Source organism: Mercenaria mercenaria, chromosome 7 (genome assembly GCF_021730395.1).
Source record: "Mercenaria mercenaria strain notata chromosome 7, MADL_Memer_1, whole genome shotgun sequence".
Classification (NCBI taxonomy): domain Eukaryota; kingdom Metazoa; phylum Mollusca; class Bivalvia; order Venerida; family Veneridae; genus Mercenaria; species Mercenaria mercenaria.
In genome coordinates this window covers 73,679,405-73,699,072 of record NC_069367.1, presented here as the reverse complement: position 1 = coordinate 73,699,072, position 19,668 = coordinate 73,679,405, and the positions used below count along the sequence as shown (strand labels likewise).

The 19,668-nt window shown below is 35.8% G+C and overlaps 1 protein-coding gene across 1 annotated transcript; it reads left to right on the top strand.

The window, feature by feature from the left end:
• Positions 1 to 87: 87 nt before the first annotated feature.
• LOC123553928 (GPI mannosyltransferase 4-like) lies at positions 88 to 18,426 on the top strand. Its single transcript, XM_053548663.1, has 3 exons — positions 88 to 149; positions 12,646 to 12,782; positions 13,255 to 18,426. Exons 2-3 carry the CDS (start codon positions 12,671 to 12,673, stop codon positions 15,141 to 15,143), a joined length of 2,001 nt encoding a protein of 666 aa, XP_053404638.1. The 5' UTR covers positions 88 to 149; positions 12,646 to 12,670; the 3' UTR covers positions 15,144 to 18,426.
• Positions 18,427 to 19,668: the final 1,242 nt, after the last annotated feature.

The window sequence follows — 19,668 nt, the reverse complement described above, 5'->3', positions numbered from 1 at the left end:
GGAAACAAGATGTTCCCATTTTATTTTATTTTTTTTCTAATATAAACTATACATGACTATCAAGTCGTCTTTTGATCTGGATTAACGGTGCTCATGAAAATTATTACAACATGACGTAGCCAACAATTTATTTACAATTTACATAATTTGTAAGATTGTTGTTGTTTTTTTTGATCAGCCAGGCAATTCAGGGAAGGGCACCTGTCTGTCTGAATGATGACATGGCAAACTGTTGCCAAATTCATTTGCCCATAATAGCTAGTCTGATAGTAATCCAACCCGTTTTTGAAAACTTTGGTATTTCTTATAGGCATGAAGGGGGCAATTAGCCGGATATGCCTCCGTGGTCCACTCGAATGTAGTCCATATCAATATATAGTGCAATTTTCCCGCCTGGTAAAGGCCATTTTCATGCCAGATATAAGCTTTATTGATGCTTGATTGTAAAAAGGAATGTCCGCAGATGATTTTAAGCTACGTTATATGCTTCAAAAGTTGATTTGAAGCTGCCTTGTAAAATGAAAGTGAAAGTAGGTATTTCCTGATGTCTACCTACGCAATACTAGCGTTTTCATCACGTGTCTCAGTCACGTGACCATGGTTTCACTGCATTATGGTCAACCCCATATTTTTTGGGTATATTTTGATTGCCTAAAGACAGACCTTCAAGACAACGGTAGTCTCGCAGGAAGTGAAAGGCTAGAAATCTTGATAAAAATATGTTATAAGTTGTTAATTTTATATAGAAAATAGTAGCGGAGGCATTTAATACCATCATACCTTAAGGTATTTCCGCAAATTGAAATTAGAAATCCATGTGAAAAAACAGAACCCTCGAAACAGCTTTCGAAATGCAAGGACACAAAAAATATATGATAAAAACTGAAAAGATATATCTGTAGGTAAACTTGAGAGCATGAAAGCTACGCTGAACCCTATCTCCACAGTGCTTTGGAAGAAAATTAGTGAACATTTTTGGTGCAAAATTTCGGTATCGTATGCAACCTAAATTGCTATAAAACATTTATTTTCAAATCAAAGAAATGCCAAAATAGTGCACACGAGAGTTACTTTTTCAAGAAAATGTCGTTAAACATTCTAATGCGCAAAACACATGCACAGTTTTTCTAAAATATTTCGCCGCCATGTTTATTTCAAGGAATAAAATATATGATTGTTCTTTTACCTGAGATTTCCTTACTGAAATGTGTATGTCTCCTTATTCATGGTTAGAGATATCCATTTAGTATAGTTTTTCACTGTCCGATCTCCTTAATCTGTTACCGATCTTTCACATTTAAAGAATAAACGCAATGTGTAATGATAGTTTTTCGCTTTACACACCTCCCTTGGACAAGAAAGCCGTTTCACTTAAAATTTGTAAGCATCCGCTGACAAAATATTACTGAAAGATCATCGAAACTTTTTCTAAAATAAAGTTGAATTTCAATCATTTTCAAAAACTGGAAATATTACACATTGTGTTGAATTTATAAATAAAACAAAAATCCCCCAAAATAAACCATTTTAGATCTTTTCCGGGAACTATACGTTTCAGCCGAACAACGCATTTCAAGATGACACCAAACTGATTTCTCTTCGTAAACAATGTCAAAGTTCACCTGAGGAACATTGCCGAAAAAGTAAAAGTGCTTACTTGTTTCAGTTTTACGTCCTGTAGAAAACAATCAACTTTCAACTTTAAATGCATAGATGTTCTATAATTATTCCAATATAAAAAACCGTCTGATCTTTTCCGTGAGAAATAAAACGAAGCAAATTTAACTATTTGTTTACACTTCAACCATGTGAAATTAAAGGCATGTATTATCACGAGACTCCCGTGCATTTTGAACCTCGTGGTGAATAAACTGAATTTACTTTAAAGTATGGTGTCTCAGTTGAGCCAGTTATTTATTCATTTCAGAGAACATACATTAAAGAAGTGTTTATAAGATTATGCATGTGTACGAATATTTGCTAGTCTACTTTATATTAACGACGATAGAAAACAAGTGTGCACCCGGCAAATAGCAAGTCTATCATTTTCAGGTGTTTACTGAAAACTGATCCCAGTGTTCGTAGTTTTCTGATAAAGAACTCGTTATCCTTGGTTTCGTAGACGGTCTTAGTACTGGACCGCTGTTTCTGCTGTCAACACCGCAGTAATGTCCATTTCTATGCCGGAATTTCTTTGCACATTCATTATCAGTTTAAGTCTATAAAAATGTGAAAAATATCATTGTTTAACAAAGAACCAAGATGCAGTTACTTTTGAGATATTGCTGATTTTAATCATCAGGTTTTCGTGTGAGAAGTTCAACTGATTGCATTTTGTAAAATGTTTCGTAGTTATCTACAACTGTATACATTTTGTATTACCTCCTAACATATTTGGCTGTACATTTTTTCTGCGATTTATTCTCACTGTGTTTTCAAAAACATGCTGCATTATTCTCATATTATTTAAAAAGTCGATAGATCAAAATTGGTTAGTTTACGACGCATGAAACATCTAATAAGGAATCAGTATACACATCGAACTTGTCCCGGACCAGTATGCGGAAATACTGTGGCCTAATGTTTCAAGATTGTCTAAAAATATTTGCATATATCGTGATAAAGCAAATATTCCGATTGTTTTTATAATTTATAAATATACAATCACGTATGAGTGAGAAAGTTACGTTAAGTAATTTCGGTAGTTACCGCAGGAAGTGCCGAAGGTTCCATTTCCACCAAATTTTCCGTGAGATAAGCAGCGCGTAAGTACATAAATTCCACTATAATAAATTAAACCTTTCTTATACTTGCACAGTCCTTGAAAAGAATTTTGGATCGTTGCCAAATCTTGTTCACATTAAGTGTGAGACTTGTCTTACAATTTTAGGCAGTTTGGTACACCATACGTACAAAAATCATTGTCCGCACATTGCACTACTTTTATGTATGCTGAAGATAGCAATATGTACAGATTTATTTTCGTTTTAATACATGAGGTGGTCAGGTTTGAAAACAGATTTTGTAATAAGTTTAGTTCTATTCAGTAAGACAACCCTAACCCTATGCACTAATTGAAACTTTGAACTAACTTTTGTCATTCATGACTTTTTAGTAAAGTATTTTGAGAGGATTTATAAATCTAACCAAAAATTTGGAAAAATACAGGTAACATATCTTCTTTGTTTATTTCCAAATTTTAGTTTTACTTTTTATACAGCTACTTTTAGTTCAGGTCTTGCAAACTGAGCTGTTTTTGTATTCTGGAACAGCTGCATTTGAAAGCTTTTGTTCACTATATTTTCACACTTCAAATGAAGGTCACTCTAAATTCAAGATGGCGGAAGTACCTTAATTATCACTTTCATTTCATTTCATTTTGATATTACCGTCAGGGGAAGGTAAAGGTAAAGGTTAAGTTTCTTGTTTAACGTGGGTAGTCGACGAAAGTCCCCACCTGGAAATTGAATGGAACAACTTGTTTCCAGCGAGCCCACGGCAGGTGTCATATTTACCTCCTAAGCATAAAGTCTAGGCCGATACTGCTGGAAACAGTACCAATTTAAGCATAACACCCAGCACTGAACACTAGTCGGGATATCAGCCGCGACTGGGAATCAAAGCCGGACCGCAGGCATTGTAGTCCAACCTGTTAACCACTGCGCCACTGACTCCCGGGAGGTAACTAGAGTCACGGATTCGGACTAATCTGATAGTAGCTAAAAAATTTCAGCCCTGAGATGTTTATATGCTGTCATGGATCTTTGATGTTGTTGGTCAGTTTGTCAGATTTAATTAATTAATTATACCAGATTTGTTGAGCGCCCTTTTCATATGTAATATACGTTCAAAGGCGCTTTACAATTAAACATGTGACACATCGCAGATATGTAGGAAAATAACAAAACATGACATATGCAATCTAAAAACTGAAACTGAACAATTTGATTAAACGCCTTTTTATACGCCCGTTTGAAAAACGGGACGTATTATGGGAACGCCCCTGGTGGGCGGATGGGCGGTTGGGCGGGCGGGCGGGCGGGCGGGCGGGCGGCGTCCACAGACCTTGTCCGGAGCATATCTTCTTCATGCATGGAGGGATTTTGATGAAACTTGGCACAGTTGTTCACCATCATGAGACGGAGTGTCATGCGCAAGAACCAGGTCCCTAGGTCTAAGGTCAAGGTCACACTTAGAGGTCAAAGGTCAAATTCAAGAATGACTTTGTCCGGAGCATATCTTCTTCATGTATGGAGGGATTTTGATGAAAGTTGGCACAATTGTTCATCATCATGAGACGGAGTGTCATGCGCAAAAACCAGGTCCCTAGGTCTAAGGTCAAGGTCACACTTAGAGGTCAAAGGATACAAGAATGAAAAATTCAAGAATGACTTTGTCCGGAGCATATCTTCTTCATGCATGGAATGATTTTGATGTAGCTTGGCACAGTTGTTCACCATAATGAGAGGGAGTGTCATGCGCAAGAACCAGGTTCCTAGGTCTAAGGTCAAGGTCACACTTAGAGGTCAAAGGATACAAGAATGAAAACTTTGTCCGGAGCATATCTTCTTCATGCATGAAAGGACTTTGATGTAGCTTGGCAAAATTGTTCACCATCATGAGTCAGAGTGTCATGCGCAAGAACCAGGTCCCTAGGGGTAAGGTCAAGGTCACACTTAGAGGTCAAAGGATACAAGAATGAAAACTTTGTCCGGAGCATTTCTTCTTCATGCATTGAGGGATTTTGATACAACTTGGCACAAATGTTCACAAGCATGAGACGGAGTGTCATGCGCAAGAACCAGGTCCCTCAGTCTAAGGTCAAGGTCACACTTAAAGGTCAAAGGTCAGATACAAGAATGACTTTGTCTGGAGCATTTCTTCTTCATGCATGGAGGGATTTTGATGTAACTTGGCACAATTGTACACCATCATGAGACGGAGTGTCATGCACTGGTCCCTTCTTTTGAATTACTTCCCTTTGCTGTTACTATAAATAGCTTATATTGTAACTTTTTCATTACAAGTCGTAGGGAAAAATCGAGACCACTTTTCTGTAGTACAACATGCATGTTACATCCAATTCTGAGGTGTATTTTGAGCTATCTCTACCTGGTAAGGATTTTTGTGTGGACTTGTAATTTTTTTTTTTCGATTTTTTTTTTTTTTTTTTTTTTTTTTTTTCTCTTTAAAGATTAACTTCCCTTAGTTGTTACTATAAATAACTTACATTGTAACTTTTTTATAATTGACCGTAGGGAAAAACCAAGACCACTTTTCTGTGGTACAACATTGATATTACTTTCAAATTTTGGGTGTATTTTAAGGTATCTCTACCTGGTAAGGATTTTTTTTGTGGACTTAGAAAAATAAAAGAATTACAATAATTTCTAAAAAAAACAACATTGTAAACAACTAGAAAATTAAAATTCCATTTGCAAATACAGGTGCTAGTGTAAACAAATTTGCTGTGACGGGCGTATATTGTGACATTCTGCACCCTTGTTTATAAATGATATTTTCAATGGCGTTGTACATAATAATAAAAAATAACAAAAATATCATAAATGAACAATGATAATATTTACAGCCTTATTGTAACAAACAGCCATGACCGCACCCCCACCCCTGAGGTCGTTTTACCCCTATTGCCAATACCAGTGCTTTAAACATCTGGTACGCCCAGACGGGCTGCATATAGTGGTTCAACCTCCCGGTAAATGGTGCCATCAGATGGTCTGCTGTTAGTCAAAATAATTTGACATTTAGATTGTTTTATATTTGTGACGGGGCAATCTCAGGGGTTGACACTAACTCTTTTTTCCTAGTGGCCCAAAAGACCACCAGCTTTTAAAATTTACAGTAGTGGTCCCCTGAAAATTCAGCTGGTCCCCACTATCATCTCAAATTTACTAACAAAAATGTGCCTCTTTCAGGGGTTTCATTAATTTTTGAAGCAGATGGAGTTCTCCCATATAGAATTGATTTGCTTCAGGAATGAGGAAAAATAGTCAGGGCTTCATACCACTATAGCAGGGGAAGTCCCTGACACTCAGCCCTTAATGAAACCCGGTCTGTCTTCAGAAAAAGTAAATTTTTAAAGGTGTATCTTATGATAAACTGTTTTTAGTACAAAATCACTTCAAAGAAAGTTTCAATATACTTTCAACTCTCATTACTTCTTTTTCCTTAAATACCACATAAATTACAGAAAAAAATGAAGAAAATTTCATTAAAAGTAAATATTGAAAATTTTGTTCTAAAATTAAAGTACATTGAATAGCTTTGAGTGGGGGAAAAGCAAATAAGAATGTTAAAAAATTAAAAACATATTTCAAAAGAATCTAAACAGAAATAGAAGCAAATAACTATTATTTTGACTTCATTGCAAATGAGGTATGTCTGTTTTAAGTATTTCATTTCCATTTATGAAAAAAAGAAAAGAAGAAACAAACTAATACAGTTCTTCAACTCCACAAAAAATATTAATCTAAGGTATGTTTTTATACACTCGAAATATCTTCAGCAGAATTAGGTCAAATTACATCAGTCAATGTCAAATAGGTTAACTTTCATCCCACATCAAAGGGTAATGCCGAAAATTAATAAAGAAAAAGTTGTCGACACTTGCCCTTTGAAGTTTAGTTGCCAGGTGCCTGTGTTTATTTCAGGCTATTCATCAAAATGTGTCTTATAAAAGAGAGATATACCAGTTATGTAACCAAATATGAGACAATGTTTTTTTTAATGTTCTAAAAGTAGGATATATGAAAATCCAAAGTAAGTAGCTTTATTACTGATCAGAAAAAATGTTTTAATTATGTCTCCCCCCCTCTGGGGGAGACATATTGTTTTTGCCCTGTCCGTCCGTCCATCCGTCCGCCCGTCCGTACGTCACACTTTATTTCGGAGCAATAACTGGAGAACCATTTGACCTAGAACCTTCAAATTTCATAGGGTTTAGGGCTGCTGGAGTAGACGACCCTTATTGTTTTTGGGGTCACTCCGTCAAAGGTCAAGGTCACAGGGGCCTGAACATTGAAAACCATTTCCGATCAATAACTAGAGAACCACTTGACCCAGAATGTTGAAACTTCATAGGATGATTGGTCATGAGGAGTAGGTGACCCCTATTGATTTTGGGGTCACTCTGTCAAAGGTCAAGGTCACAGGGGCCTGAACATTGAAAACCATTTCCGATCAATAACCACTTGACCCAGAATGTTGAAACTTCATGGGATGATTGGTCATGAAGAGTAGATGACCCCTATTGATTTTGGGGTCACTCTATCAAAGGTCAAGGTCACAGGGGCCTGAACATTGAAAACCATTTCTGATCAATAGCTAGAGAACCACTTGACCCAGAATGTTGAAACTTCATAGGATGATTGGTCATGAAGAGTAGATGACCCCTATTGATTTTGGGGTCACTCCGTCAAAGGTCAAGGTCACAGGGGCCTGAACATTGAAAACCATTTCCGATCAATAACTAGAGAACCTCTTGACCCAGAATGTTGAAACTTCATAGGATGATTGTACATGCAAAGTAGATGACCCCTGTTGATTTTGGGGTCACTCCGTTAAAGGTCAAGGTCACTGGGGCCTGAACATTGAAAACCATTTCTGGTCAGTAACTTGACAACCACTTGACCCAGAATGTTGAAACTTAATAGGATGATTGGTCATGCAGAGTAGATGACCCCTATTGATTTTGGGGTCACTCTGTTAAAGGTCAAGGTCACAGGGGCCCGAACATTGAAAACCATTTCCGGTCAGTAACTTGAGAACCACTTGACCCAGAATGATGAAACTTCATAGGATGATTGATCATGCAGAGTAGATGACCCCTAACGAATTTGGGGTCACTCTGTTAAAGGTCAAGGTCACAGGGGCCTGAACATGGAAAACCATTTCCAATCAATAACTTGAGAACCTCTCGACCCAGAATGTTGAAACTTCATAGGATGATTGTTCATGCAGAGTAAATGACCCCTATTGTTTTTGGGGTCACTCTGTTAAAGGTCAAGGTCACAGGGGCCTGAACAGTGATAACCATTTCCGCTCAATAATTTGAGAACCACTTGCCCCAGAATGTTGAAACTTCATAGGATGATTGAACATGCAGAGTAGATGACCCCTATTTATTTTGAGGTCACTTGATCAAAGGTCAATTTCACAGGAGCCTGAACAGTGACTTGAGAACCACTAGGCCAAGAGTGTTGAAATTTAGCGGGATGACTGGACATGCCAAGTAGATGATCCCTATTGCAGCTAACCATCAGTGTCTCTTTGACTTTCGCTTCTGTCCCCTATTGACTTCTTGCCTATAGGACTTTGCATTGGGGGAGACATGTGCTTTTTTACAAAAGCATTTTCTAGTTAATATTGAATTCGAAATGTTCTTTGATATTGTTTCCATGGATAATCAATAAGATCGTCATCATGCCCAGTTTTTGTGTCATTGGTCAATTCTATTACGTCATGTCTCAAACACTGGGGGTATTTTCGGAAAACCAATTTTCTATTTTTAATGCAATGTAAATTTGAGCAATTTTTGTTTCCATTGAATTTTTAGTGGTGCGGTGGACCAGTTAGCTTTCAGGATTCTCTGGTTCGCCTGAAAATACACTGTCCCCAGGTCATTGGACCACCGTTATCCCTGAATCTAAACGTCAAAACTTCGGAGGACCAAAATAATGGACAGTACACAGTCATGTAAAGTTATTGGTTTTATCAGTGTACACACTGTAAACGTTAATCGTGCACAGTACATACATTGGTTTAAATCACCAGAAAATTCGTAACTTTGGAAATTATTTGATAATTTTTACATAAATCAATGAGGAACTGAATCCCCTTTTGATAAATGTAAGTTTTATTTGAATTTATGACATAATCTGCATTTAAACCTATAGCATGTAAAGTGCCGGCAGCGATGAAAATTTCATCGGAAATTTCCTTCACTATTTTGGTCTTTCGAGTGTTTGACGCGAGTGGAGATACTGCCCATAAGAAAAAATTATCTAAATATTTCCTAGGATCGCATCGAATTAGTTTGACTAGTCTGCTGTTAGACTGTAACCAGGTTTCAAAATCAATATTAAACTGGAAAACTCAAGGGCCTACAGTAATCAGACTTCATAGCATGATAGTTTGTGGTCAGTACTGATGACCTCTAATGATTTGGGTTTCTGTAAGTCAACTCGCATCCAGTAACTGCAAATTTCTGAGGCGTACGACCATCAAGTTTAGTAGGGTGAATGTGTACAGAAGGTCAGTATTGGGTCAAACTCACAGTGTCAGACTTTGGCACTGAAAAAGTTTCAGTCAGTAACTGGGGAATGCTTGGGCCAGCAGCCATAAAACTTGATAGGGTGATTGCCTGTGGTCAGTAAATGGCTCAGTTTTGCTATGGAGGTTTAAATAAGGAGGTCAAAAGTCAAGGTCACAATGATCTTTAGAATAGAAACTGGAGAACAACTGGGTCTACAGTCTCAGGGGTGTAAAATTCCACTGGCCTGCTCGCATTGGCGAGTTTAAGTCTGAATAAGACAAGTGGACCGCGCTGTATACTCGACCGGTTGGGTGAGTGCTTTTTACATTGTAACTTTACCAAAATTCAGCAAAAAAATGTTTTGAATTACATCGCGAAAAAAGATAGCAAACTGTGCGTTGGTTAACGCTTTAAAATTAAATCACTAATACCAATAATGATTGTATGCCAGACTGTGATTATTATTATTATCAATACGGTTATTACCAGGCTGGGCACATCTCCCGATCGGGATAAATTACCTCGTTCGGGGTTATATACCCTGATGGGGGTAAAACAAGAACAAAAGAATAGTACAAAGTATTTGATAACTTTTTTAAGAAGGAAGTACTATTGCTCATATTCTCAGGTGAACTTTGTATGGTATTAACAGTTAACAATATGATGATTATACCCCCACCAAACATGTTTGAGGGGGGTATATAGGAGTCAGTTTTGTCACGTCCCGTCGCGTGGCGTCCCGTCCCGTCGCGTAGCGTCCCATCCCGTCGCGTCCCGAAATCTATTATCTCAGTTATTACCAAATGGATTTCATTCAAACTTAAAATACATGTTCCACCTTATCACCCACATCATGTGACACAAGGTGCATAACTCTTGACACCAAGTTTTCATGAATTATGTCCCCTTTTACTTAGAATTTAAGGTTAATTTTGTTGTATTTTCACTATATCTCAGTTATTACTAAATGGATTTGATTCAAACTTAAAATAGATGTTCCACCTCATCACCCACATCATGTGACATAAGGTGCATAACTCTGACACCATTTTTTTTATGAATTATGCCTCTTTTTACTTAGAATTTAAGGTTGATTTTGATGTATTTTCACTTTATCTCAGTTACTACTGAATGGATTTGATTCAAACTTAAAATAGATGTTCCACCTCATCACCCACATCATGTGCCCACATCACGTGACACAAGGTGCATAACTCTGACACCAAGTTTTCATGAATTATGTCCCCTTTTACTTAGAATTTAAGGTTAATTTTGTTGTATTTTCACTATATCTCAGTTATTACTAAATGGATTTGATTCAAACTTAAAATAGTTGTTCCACCTCATCACCCAGATGATGTGACATAAGGTGCTTAACTCTGACATAAAGTTTTTATGAATTATGTCCCCTTTTACTTTAAATTTAAGGTTGATTTTGATGTATTTTCACTATATCTCAATTATTACAAAATGGATTTGATTCAAACTTAAAATAGATGTTCCACCTCATCACCCACATCATGTGACACAAGGTGCGTAACTCTTACACCAATTTTTCATGAATTATGCCCCTTTTTACTTAGAATTTAAGGTTAATTTTGATGTATTTTCACTATATCTCAATTACTACTAAATGGATTTGATTCAGACTTAAAATAGATGTTCCACCTCATCACCCACATCATGTGACACAAGGTGCATAACTCTGACACTATTTTTCTTGAATTGTGTCCCCTTTTACCTAGAATTTAAGGTTAATTTTGATGTATTTTCACTATATCTCATTCTGATTGGCTTAGAGCCAAAGGGAAGTAACCTTTTTTTAACCTTTGTACTGAGTTTCTTCCCCTTAAATTCCAGGAATTAGTCTATTTTTAGAAATCCTATTTTTAGATTTTCAATATTTTAGGTATTTTTCTAACTTTTTTATTATAAGTCCTATGTAAAAAGTAAAAACATTTTTCCGTGGTAACATGGGTCGGTAAGACACTTTTTTGTATTCACTTTTAGTGTATCTCTAATATTAGAGATTTAATATATTTACTAGTATTACTATACTAGTATTATACTAGTATTACTTATATGTGGAAGCCCAGGATGAAGTACTCCAAAGTATTTTTAAGATTCCTTATGGTTGCCATTCTTCTGTGACAAGACCGTATGGTGGGGGTATGAGTCACTCCTGTGACAGTTCTAGTTTTTAAACAAATTTTTGTTGTAAAAATTTCAGATTTTCAACATTTTATAACAAATGTAAAATTGATAAGTGGTACATAGGCATGTTTGTAATGATGATATAAAGCTGTAGTAAAAATATTTATGTAAGCACTTTAAAGAAAAAAGAAATATCAATTTTTTTTTTAACTTTTCTGTTCTTGTTTTACCCTGATCTGGGTATATTACCCCAAACGAGGTAATTTACGGAGTTACTGTTATTATCGATCGTCACCATTTATTTTCCCTTCCTTTGTCAAAGCATGGCAAACCAACATCCGTAGTTTATTTGGAGAGCGACCAGGTGGTGGAGATGACAAAATACAGTGAAAGGAAAAGAAAAATGTCTGCTGTGAGAAGAAAATTTAAGCAGAATGAATATGATTAATTAAAAAGGAAAATGTAGTGTACAAGAGAATATTATTTATATTTTAAATTTGTTTGTTTTACATAATACTTCTTTCATAAAAGTGACAGTATTAAAAATGTCATTAAGATAGTTGTAATTTTCTTAGGGCGAGTGACTGTTCACTATTCAAGTAGATTTTACTGGGTACTTAGTCCTGCAGGGCGAGTGGTGTGAAATTTTTTTTACAACTTTGAGTCTCAAAACATCATAGGATGATTGTCATTTGCCTGTGGTCAGTAAATTACCCCTTTTGTTTCAGGGTCATTAGGTAAACAGGGTAACAGGTAGGGTAACAGCTTTCTTGAAACTATAAAATACATACCTGGTTTCCTCCAAATAGGTATCATGGGGAACATGATGTGATTTACAAACAGCTAGTGTTTTCATTTGGTTGAATTATCATTAAGCATATCCTGCAGAACAGGGGTAATGGTAATCAGTAATCTGAATTTGTTGTAATAGATTACAGTTTTAGATGTAATAAGTAATCAGTAATTAACTATAGTAATTTCTGATTACATGTAATTGTAGTTCAATTGACTTCATTATAAAATAAGCGGCAATCATGATAACATTATTATTACAGTTGGATTACATTGTCATCATCTTTTATTAGATAAACTGTTATAAATGTATATATTTATTGAAATTCTTTAAGAAGAGAATGTCAGACTTTGAATAATAAACACAACCTGCTTTGTGTTACCGGTATACAATGTTTACTAACAAAATTTATTGTTTATTACAGTTTTGTACAGTTGTACTGCTGAAGTATGTCGCCTGTGTGGACCATACTGTTACTCCTACGACTTTGTTGGTCAGTGTTACCACAGAGTGGGTATATACATGCTGATGAATTCTTCCAGACAGTAGAAGTTGTTGCTGGTAAGTAGCCTTGGAAACCAGTCTGACAATATTTACCTATTGAACTCTTTTCCTACCAGCAGGTTGGCATCTGTAATTATCAGAATTCTTATCAGTGCTGATTAAGCAGTGTGATTATGGGTATGTTTTGTCTTGACAAAGTATGAATTCTTGACAATTTCTTATGCTAGCTGATCAGTTGTGCTATATATGTTTTATTCTAAAGTACAAACAAACTGTTATTTATGTAATATTAGAGAGGAAGCAAGAACTGTTCTCCAAGTTTTTTCGTAATCATATATTATTCAGACTCTACCTCTGATTGATCTGGGGAAGTTTTTACATTTTGCAGAAAATATGTAAAGTACTTCAATCATTTGTAAGCAAGCTGTATATTTAAGAAAATGCATAGCACACATACTATATTTGGTGATGACATTATTATTTGTGTTTTTGATAGAGAACATTTAATGAGATCACTATATTTTTTCAGGTGATGCTTTGAATATTAGTGTGGTACAAACCTGGGAGTTTACCTCTACTTACCCTCTGCGTAGTGTTGTGCTGCCTCAGATCATCTTCCAGCCAGTTTTCAAGCTTCTGAAGTATGCAGATGATGTATTAAGATTCCATATGACAGGATACCACCTTGTTGCTAGCTATCGTCTGCTTATGACGTTATTGAGTCTATGGATAGATTATTGTGTATACAAGATCTGCAAGGTCATAGGAGTTCAAGGTCACACAGCAAACGTATTGTTAGCCAGCTCTTATGTGACCTTGACCTTTCAAACTCACACTTTTTCAAATTCATTTGAAACCTTATTGTTTATTACTTTGATTTTATTGATTTTAATGTGTATCAAAAAAGATGAGGAAAGTAAAAGAAAAAGAGTGGCAAATCGATTCTCTTCAGAAGTCGATGAATTGCGAGATTTTTTCTCTGATTTGTCAAGACCAGTAGAAAATGGGGAGGATAGTGAAGTAGATGAGGAAGATTTAGATTCATCCTTTAATGATTTGCATAAAAATGCATTTAATTTAAGGAAGAGAAATCAAGAAATTGATTGTGAAATTAAACAACCTAAAAGAGGTAAACAAGACGAGAAAGCAAAAGGAAGACATCATTTTGGAAAAGATTCAGAACGTTCCAAAACACAGACGCAGAAAAGGCAACAGCGTTATAAAAATGAATCTATAGAGCAGAATAGTTTATACATGTATATAGCTGTCATGGCAGTAACAGTTACTTTTGGTGTATTTAATCGTCCAACATTTGTAATCTTCGCTGCTATACCATTTCTTTGGTGGACTGACAAGCATCCTACTGGAGAAAAATATGTTTTCAAGAGGGCAGCTGTGTTCATTATCACTGGTGTGATTTTCTCTTTCATCTTTGTTACCATGGATACAGTTTATTTCTCTGGCATGGAAATTTCTTCTTTACTCACACTGAATGGTTGGAGAAAAGTGCTTGAGAACTGTGCGATTACACCACTAAATTTTTTCCTGTACAACAGTATGGCAACAAATTTAGCCACACATGGATATCATCCATTTTATGTCCATTTCCTTGTGAACATGCCACTTTTATTTGGACCAATGCTAGTATATTTGACTAGACATGTGATAAAAGAATTTTTGATTTTATTGAATGTTTTAAGAAAAGACAACGCAGGATTCCAAGAAAACAAATCAATTCCAGTAGAAGTTAAACTTAGAAATGACTTTAAAGGCATGCTATGGATTTTTATTTTCTTTCCTACTGTAGTACTCTCTTGTTTTCCACATCAGGAAGCCAGATTTCTTATTCCACTCCTCCCACTTGTTGTTATAAGTGTTGTTATTTTTAGTAAGAAACTTGGAAAAATATTTTGGACTATTTTTATAATTTTCAATGTTTTATTTAGTGTTGTATTTGGCGCTCTTCACCAGGGAGGTGTTATTCCTAGCTTAATGAGATTGCAAAAGTTAACTGCGACAGAATTTAAGAAAAATGAGAATATTTCAATAAGGTTGATATTTTCACATACATATATGCCTCCAAAACATGTGCTTCTGACTCAGAATCCAAACTTAGAATTAAAAGATTTAAAGGGGAGTAACTTTCAAACAGTTTTTGCAGAAATTGAAAAACATAAAAAACTAGACAGTAGCTTTACAAGCTCCACTAAAAGCATCAAAGGGAAAAAGATTTTTATTGTATTGCCTGGGACGTTAGTTACAGAATTTAAAGCGAGGTGTAATGAATCGATAAGCATAAAATCAGAAATGAAGTTCTTCCCACATTTGTCTTTTGAAGATCCACCGAGCACTGGATTAATCAACAGCTTTAAAACTTTTGTTGATATGATGTCTCTTTATTTGATAGAAATTGAATAACATATTTTAAGAGAATTGTATTTTTGTTATCACAGGTTATCACAGTTGTTATAAAAATTGAGGTTAAAATATATGTGCATACTAGGAAAGTTTTCTACATTAGAAAAGTTCTACTGTTTGGACTCACCTAATACAAAATAGAGTGTTTCATGAGTTGCAGCCCTATTTAGTAAAGTTTAGATATACATGTGTATACTATTCATCATGCTAAAGGTCTCTGAGGTTGGTAGCAGGATGTTCGAAAATTTCAAATATATATTTTAAGGCCAAAAATGTAGTTTTTCTTATTTTAAAAATCAGACAATCACAATTTCGAAAAAAAGCTTTTAGAAATTTTACAATTTTTTTTTGTATGGAAAAGTTGCTTTTCAGCTTACTAAGATATCCTGAAAGTTTTATAATAACCCATCTACAAAAATAGCCAAAATTTAAAACTTGGTGTCAAGAATGGCCACAATTTACAATAGAAAATACCCCTACCCACCAAAATAGTTTTTAATGATGAATTCAGAATTAAGATATTTTGAAAAACAAAAAAGTTCCTACCACCAGTCTCCGAGTTATTTGAATTATGTGAACTATCAATGGTAATGTCTTAAACTTAATGATACATCAAGGAAAAGGCTTATTACTGAATATGTGGATCAATTAGTACACATAGTCGTAATTGTATGCTGAAAATTGTTTGACTTACAACATGTAAATCTTAAAGCATTTTACACTTTAGAGTCAGGTTTTACATTTTGAAACTGTATGGCTAAATTAATGGAAATTAGCAGTGTTCTTAAATTTGACAGGTATACTTGAAAAAGGGGCATCCTAGCAGCATGTTAACAAATTTGAAATGTCAATCTGTCAATGGCATTATAAACCTCTCTATGTCAATGATATTATATAATATTGTTGTTATGCCCCCGAAGGTGGGCATATTAAAATTGCACTGTCCGTCTGAGCACACGATTGGTACCTTAGGTGGTAGGAGGTGTGGCCTAGGACAATAGAAATCCTTTATATTCATTCTGTAACCACTTAATTCTTTTGTTCCTTAAGTGGTCATTCTATTGTTTTCAAACAATGGAATGACCACCTAATACATGAATCATATGGGAGTGCGTTTGTGCATCCGTGTAAATTCTTGTCCAGGCTGTAACTCTGCCATCCATAAAGGGATTTTGAAATAACTTGGCATAAATATTCACCATAATAAGACGACGTGTCATGCGCAAGACCCAGACCCCTAGCTCCAAGGTCAAGGTCACACTTAGTGGTCAAAGGTTAACAGGGTCTGTTTCATATTCGGTCCTTAACTCTGCCATCCATGATGGGATTTTGAAGTAACTTGGCATAAATGTTAACCATAATGAGACGATGTGTCATGCACAAGACGCAGACCCCTAGCTCCAAGGTCAAGGTCACACTTAGAAGTCAAATATTAACAGGGTCTGTTTCGTGTCCAGTTCATAACACTGCCATTCATCAAGGGATTTTGGAATTACTTGACATAAATGTTCCCCATAATGAGACGACGTGTATTGCACAAGATCGAGACCCCTAGCTTTCAGGTCAAGGTCACACTTAGAGGTTAAAGTTTAACGGTCCATAACTCTGCCATCGATGAAGGGATTTTAAAATTACTTGGCATGAATGTTCCCTATATAGAGATGACATGTTGTGTGCAAGACCCAGACCCCTAGCTCCAGGGTCAAGGTCACACTTAGAAGTCAAAGAGTAACAGAGTCTGTTTCTTGTCCGGTCAATAACTCTGCAATTCATCAAGGGATTTTAAATTTTAAAATTACTTGGCACAAATGTTCCCTATAATGAGTTGATGTGTCATGCGCAAAACCCAGACCCCTAGCTCCAAGGTCAAGGTAACCTTTTGAGAACATTTTTATGCCCCCAGCATCTACTGATGCGGGAGGCATATAGTGATTGTCCTGTCTGTCCGTTCGTTCATTCGTCCTTCTGTACGAGGTTAACCAAATGGGACCGTTTCGTCTAGCATCAATACCCCTTACTAGAATGACTTGATACTTATGCAGATGTAACCTGTGACCATTCCTCATCTTCAGACATCACCTGACCTCAGTTTGACCTTGACCTTGACCTCATAATGGACTTAGGTTGCTTTATATGGGCCATCTTTTGGTTAATCAAATGGGACCGTTTCGTCTAGCATCAATACCCCATACAAGAATGAATTGATACTAATACAGATGTAAACTGTGACCATTCCTCATCTTCAAACATCACCTGACCTCAGTTTGACCTTGACCTTGACCTCGTTTTGGACTTTGGTGCAAAATCTACCGACAAGGATGCCACTGGGGGCATCAAGCGTTTATTGAATGCAGCTTCTTGTTTATTTTTATTTTTTGTCTGGTCACAAAATGAGTCATACCTAAACTATTCTGGCATATTTTGCGCAGACAACTCTAGCATTCTTGGGCACGCTTCGGGGGCATTTGTCACTAATAGTGACAGCTCTTGTTTAAGAATACAGGCATTACAAACGAGAAAAAATGTATCTGAAGTGCAATTTTGTCTGGTGTCATATCTCAAAATAGTCTGCATAGATTAGCATTTGAAGAAATTGTCTGTTCCTTGTTGAGAGCATATCAGTAGTGGTACAGAATCCAGAAACACTAACTATTAGCAGTGAAGTGATGGTGAAAAATGGTGTTAATTGAATAAAAGGCAAAAGGAGAACTAGTTGAAGTTACTCTTTTCTAGATTTTTGTCAGTCTCTAAATACTTGCATTTATAAATGAGTAATTATAGTGATAAAGAGTTCCAGGTTGTATTTATTTATTAAAAAACCCATATGCAATTTCTGATATATAAAGAGCTCTACTGAGTTACCCACACGGTACAAATGTAAGGTGAAACGGGAAGAATTTAGCTTTTATTATATCATACTCATGAAGTGTCCGCTACAGTATTGCTGATTTATGGTTATTGATACAAATGAACTGACATTTTTTCTGTTTAAAATGATATAGTAAAATGTAAATCTGGACACCTGGTGTTAAAAAAAATTTGGACTGACATCTTGTTGTTTAATTTTGTTATGTGATTTTTCATTTTCTCTTGTTTATTGTTTACAGTAATCATATTATGCTCTGTGATGATTTATGCAAAAGTTTGGTGACTGACAAATGTAAATTCAGAGTTGATGCTTCATTCCTTATACAATGTATGTTAGTGTGGCATTCATTTTAAAATCTTGATATGAAGTTATTGTTTGTGCCATTGTAAAATAAAACATTGACTATGTTTGCAATTGTAGTTTGAACTCTACAGAATTTTCTTTAGCAGTTTAAATGGAGAATTTAAATATCTGCATTTACATAGAGTTTGAGGTAAAGGGTATCACAAAAATGTCTGACTACCATTGAAAAAAAAGAACAGTAGTGAAAATGGACCGATTAAGCATCCCCTTCCATCACCACTGCCTCACAACTCACCCACTGCCACATTACATTTCTCTCCCCACACACATCCAAGAAAAAAATTCTTTAAGTTTTACTTCCTCCTCTGATCTTGTACTTCGGGCATACTTGTATATCTTCACGCTTTGCGGAGCTCTTGTTAATTGTCTCTTTAAAACAGAAGGTTACAAGGGCATTTTGCCTCTAAATCCCATTCAACAAAGGGGCTTTTGAAAGATGTGTTTGAAGAAAAATTGTAACAGTTTATATTATAAAAATTACTATTTTTTTAGCTCATCTGTCACGCATGGCCATTTAAAGGGCCTAAATTTGCTATTTTGGCTTTTGCAGCCATACAGAGACTTCCTTTATGGTTTGATTTGATACAAACTTGCAAAATATCTATAACAACAATAGATCTTGGACTCCATGATGAATCTGTCAGATCCAATCATGGGTTTCGGAGTTACGTCCCCTGATTGACCCCTGAAAGAGCCAAAAATTGTTAATTTAATTTTACCTTATGAACATGATAGAACTGACATTTTACATTCGATTTTAACAACACTTTCACACAACTTAAGTCACAATAAGGTCTACGTTCCTTTGAAAACTGGCTAGATTCCACCTAGAGTTACTGCTCCTGAAAGGGACAAATTTTCTATTTTGGCCCTTTCAGCCATATAGGGATTTCATTTATGCTTTGCTTTGATTTGATACAAACTTGCACAGAATGTTTATCTTGATGCTGTCTAGGCCAAGTTTGAAACTGGGTCATGTGGGGTTTAAGACTAGGCCACCAGATCAAATCAAAGGAGAAGCTTGTTTACACCTTAGAGGCCACATTTATGACCTATCTTCTTGAAACATGGTCAGAATGTTTATCTTGATGATTCCTATGCCATGTTCAAAACTGGGTCATGTGGGGACAAAAACTAGGTCACCTGATCAAATCAAAGGAATAGCTTGTTTACTCCCCTACTGGTTGAAAACCAGTTTCGGGGACTATAGGAATGCGCTTTTCCGTCATTCCTTCTGTCCATCCACAATTTCGTGTCCAGTCCATAACTCTGTCATCCATGAAGGGATTTTAA